This window comes from Glycine soja, chromosome 10 (assembly GCF_004193775.1).
Source record: "Glycine soja cultivar W05 chromosome 10, ASM419377v2, whole genome shotgun sequence".
NCBI classification, from domain to species: Eukaryota; Viridiplantae; Streptophyta; class Magnoliopsida; order Fabales; family Fabaceae; genus Glycine; species Glycine soja.
In genome coordinates, this window is record NC_041011.1 from 28,273,057 (window position 1) to 28,277,354 (window position 4,298).

Consider the following 4,298-nt stretch of genomic DNA (forward strand, 5'->3'; position numbering starts at 1 on the left):
AACAGACCTCAAATTTAACGGACCAAAATTATACCTAAGTAAAAAAAATCAAATTAAAGACAGAAAACTTAGAGAAAAAACCATTTTCTTTTTACTTTAATATATTTTTATTCTTCAGTTCGAGGGATAAAAAATATTTAAGATTTCATAAATTTTCTTTTAAACAGTGGGTTAGAATTTGGGAAGAAGAAAAAAAATGCGTCGCGTTCACATTACAGCATATTTAACATAAATATTTTTAATTTTTAACATAAATGGAAAAAAGAAAAAATGCCGGCGAATTTGGTTCACGGCGAGTGTGGCCAAAGCGGTGAAGTAGTATCATCACGCTGGCTTTTGCTTCACTGCTACTTAGGAATTCCCGTCCCCAACAGCATTCTCTTTCTCATTCTCATTTTCATTTTTAACACTAACAAAAAGAAAAAACACTCTCTACCTCCTTTCATGCTTCTCTTCTCTCTCGCTTCACCCAGGTCCCTTCTTTTCCCTTCTCACTTTCATTTTCTTTTTTACTTTGCCTTTTATGTCTTCAAATCTCATAACTGAATCCTGCTTGCTTTTTTCTTTTCTTTAAATGTTAGCTTTAAGTTCTCTTTATACTAGTCTTTGTGTTGTTGTTGTTAATCTGTTCTTCAAGCTTCTTTCATCTCCTTTTCTATTTTGATAGGGCTTGATTCTGTATAGAACCAATTTATGGGTTTAATTTATTTTTTATTTTGGATTTTTTTTACTGCATTCACTGTTATGAAGTATCATGGGAAGCACAGTAAACCTTCTAGGGTGAATTACTTAATTATAATATAACTGCTATTCTCTTTGATTTTATGGTTTATGTTTTTAGGGTGTGAAAAAAAAATTGTCTGTTTGCTTGTTAATCTCCCGAATAGTCTGTTTCTATCGAGCTTGATTTAAGGTGTTTGATTTTTTTATTTTTATAAACTGATTTTAGTTTTCAAAAGACAACTACACGAGGTTGCTAAGCTAGTTGGTTGAGGGTGTAAGGCATAGAGTAGGTCAGTAGGGTGTAGAATTGAGGGAGAGGTTGAACCAGATGAAAACAGAAGATGAAGAGAAAAAATCTAACTTGTTTTGGAAACAATTTTCAAAACTTTATTGATTTTGGATGAGAGATTGATTGCTGACTGGTGTGTAATTATTCTAACAAACAACAGTTTTTACTTTTTAAAACTAAAATGTGAGAAGAGGATCAAACAAGCCCTAATTGATTTATTATTTTTCTTTTACTTTTTTTTTCCACTACTTTAGGCATAGTAAACCTGCAAAGTTAATCACTGGTGTGTGACTGCTGTTGCTATTGATTTGTTTATATTTGGTAAGTCATGAGTTTTGTGATGTGAAAGAAAATATAACAATGTAATTGTGTGATTGTTAATTTCTGAAATAATTCATTTTTATAAGCTTAGTTTAGTATTCATTTGGTTTCTAATGAGAATTGTGTTGTCGAGATTCCAGGGATTCATGTTATCATGGATGTAAAGACAATGAGGAGAGGTGTTGTGGAGAACGGTGATGGAGGAGAGGATATGGTTCTGGCTAATTTAATTGCAAATGGGGATGATGTTGGTCCTCTTGTCAGGCTTGCCTTTGAAAGGGGACGGCCTGAGGGGCTGCTTCACCGGCTGATATATGTCGTTAAGCAAAAGGAATCTGAAATTGAGGAGATGTGCAAGACCCACTACGAGGAATTCATCCTTGCAGTTGATGAGCTTCGTGGAGTGTTAGTTGATGCTGAGGAGCTGAAGAGTGAGCTCCAAAGTGACAATTTTAAGTTGCAGCAGGTTGGCAGCGCCCTTCTTGCCAAGCTTGAAGAGCTTCTTGAGTCTTATTCTGTTAGGAAGAATATGACTGAAGCTATAGAAATGTTGAAGAACTGTATACAGGTGTTGGAGCTTTGTGTCAAGTGTAACGATCACATTTCTGAAGGTCAGTTTTATTCTGCATTGAAAACTTTGGATTTAGTTGAGGAAAGTTGCACACAGAATATTCCTGCAAAGGCTATCAAAATGGTCATAGAGAGTAGAATTCCTGTTATAAAATTGCACGTTGAGAAGAAAGTATGCAGTGAAGTTAATGAATGGATGGTTGAGATAAGGAGTTCTGCTAAAAATATTGGGCAAACGGCAATTGGCCGTGCTGTGACAGTTCGTCAAAGGGACAAGGAAATGCTAGAACAGCAGAGGAAGGCCGAGGAGCAAAGTATTTCAGGACTAGGGGATCTAGCTTATACTTTGGAAGCCGAAGAACTTGAAGAAGATTCAGTTTTACAGTTTGATCTTACACCACTTTATCGTGCTTGTCATATTCATGATTGTCTGGGTATCCAAGAGAAGTTTCGCAAATATTACTATACTAATAGGTTGTTACAATTGAATTCAGACCTGGAGATAACTTCAGCACAACCTTTTGTTGAATCATACCAGACATTGTTTGCTCAAATTGCTGGATTCTTTATAGTGGAGGATAGAGTCCTTAGAACTACAGCGGGCCTCCTGGTAGCTGATCAGGTTGAAACAATGTGGGAGACAGCTGTAGCTAAAATGACATCACTGTTGGAGGAACAATTCTCTAGTATGGAATCTGCCCCTCATCTTCTCTTGGTGAAGGATTATGTCACTCTGTTTGGATCTACTCTTAGACAATATGGGCATGAAATAGGCACACTTCTTGATATTCTTGATAGCAGCTGTGACAAATACCACCTGCTTCTTTTGGAAGAATGCCGGCAACAAACTCTTGATGTCTTTGGCAATGACCAGTATGACCAGATGGAGATAAAAAAGGAAAGTGACTATGAGAATATCATTCTGTCATTTAATCTTCAAACATCAGATATTATGCCTGCATTTCCATACACTGCCCCATTCTCCTCCATGGTGCCCGATGCGTGTCGCATTGTGAGATCCTTTATCAAAGGCTCTGTTGATTACTTGTCTTATGGCATACATGTGAATTTCTTTGGTGTTGTGAGAAAGTATTTGGACATGTTCCTGATTGATGTACTAAATGTAACACTGCTTGAGAAAATCAATAGTGACAATGTCACTGTACCTCAACTCATGCAGATTGCTGCAAACATAGCTGTTCTTGAAAGAGCTTGTGATTTTTTCCTTCAACACACAGCTCAACTATGTGGCATCCCAGTCCGATCAGTTGGAAGGCCTCAAGCTACTTTAACTGCAAAAGTGATATTGAAGGCATCCAGGGAAGCAGTTTTCATTGCCTTACAGAGTTTGGTGAACACAAAAGTAGACGAGTTTATGACTCTTACTGAAAGCGTTAATTGGACTCCTGAGGAGACAAATGAGAATGGAAATGACTACATACACGAAGTGATCATTTACCTTGATTCTATCTTGTCCCCAGTGCAACAAATTTTACCCTTGGATGCTGTGTACAGAGTTGGGAGTGGTGCTTTTGAGCACATCTCAAATTCCATAGTGACAGCTTTCTCTAGTGATAGTGTTAAAAGGTTTAATGCAAATGCAGTTATAAATATTGATTATGATCTTCAGTTCATAGAGAATTTTGCAGAGGAAAGGTTCTATTCTGCTGGTTTGGGAGAAATAGACAATGAGGTTAGTTTTAAGATCTGCATGGTAGAAGCACGACAGTTAGTCAATCTTTTGCTAAGTAGTCAACCTGAGAACTTCCTGAATCCTGATATATGGGAGAAAAATTATTATGCACTTGAAATTAAGAAGGTGGCTGCTATCCTTGATAAATTCAAGGATTCTCCAGATGGGATCTTTGGAAGCCTGGCTAATAAAAATGCAAAGCAAAGTGCTAGAAAGAAATCAATGGATGTGCTCAAAAAGCGACTTAAGGATTTCAGTTGATAAAATTTGGAAACATTATTTCATGATTCATGGGAAGTAGGGTATAATTGATGTATTTTTCTTCTTTTCTTGTGGATGTTTAACATCATAATGAACATGTTTCTATATTGTTCTGACTTGTTTGTGCCTTAAATCTTCTCTCTTTATTCTGGTTATGTGCTTCGTCTGAATGAATTTGTCATGAAACATTGCTTATCAGATGTTTATTACTGCTTGGATGAAGCACTTTTGGAGTTGTCAGTGAATCTTTAGATCAGAGTCAAACTTTTAGTAATTATTTGACCTGATTTCTGAGGATTTGCTGCTAATAATTAGCATAATTTGTTCCCAAAGTAAATGGATATTTGTCTAATATAACTGATTGTTTATTCTGTTTTTTTTTTTTTTTTCCTTTTCTTTTACTCAGAGACTCTTATTCCCATTCTAGTCTATCTAAATCTG

The 4,298-nt window shown here is 36.1% G+C and overlaps 1 protein-coding gene across 1 annotated transcript; it reads left to right on the top strand.

Annotated features, from left to right (window-relative positions):
• Window positions 1-253: 253 nt before the first annotated feature.
• On the top strand, window positions 254-4,027 carry LOC114369142 (exocyst complex component SEC15A-like). Its single transcript, XM_028326327.1, has 2 exons — window positions 254-473; window positions 1,474-4,027. The coding sequence occupies exon 2, from the start codon at window positions 1,488-1,490 to the stop codon at window positions 3,855-3,857; it is 2,370 nt and encodes a 789-aa protein (XP_028182128.1). The 5' UTR covers window positions 254-473; window positions 1,474-1,487; the 3' UTR covers window positions 3,858-4,027.
• The last annotated feature ends 271 nt before the right edge of the window (window positions 4,028-4,298 follow it).

Bases quoted from the DNA above. Each gene is read 5' to 3' on its own strand.
- LOC114369142 (XM_028326327.1), top strand. From the start codon at position 1,488: ATGGATGTAAAGACAATGAGGAGAGGTGTTGTGGAGAACGGTGATGGA.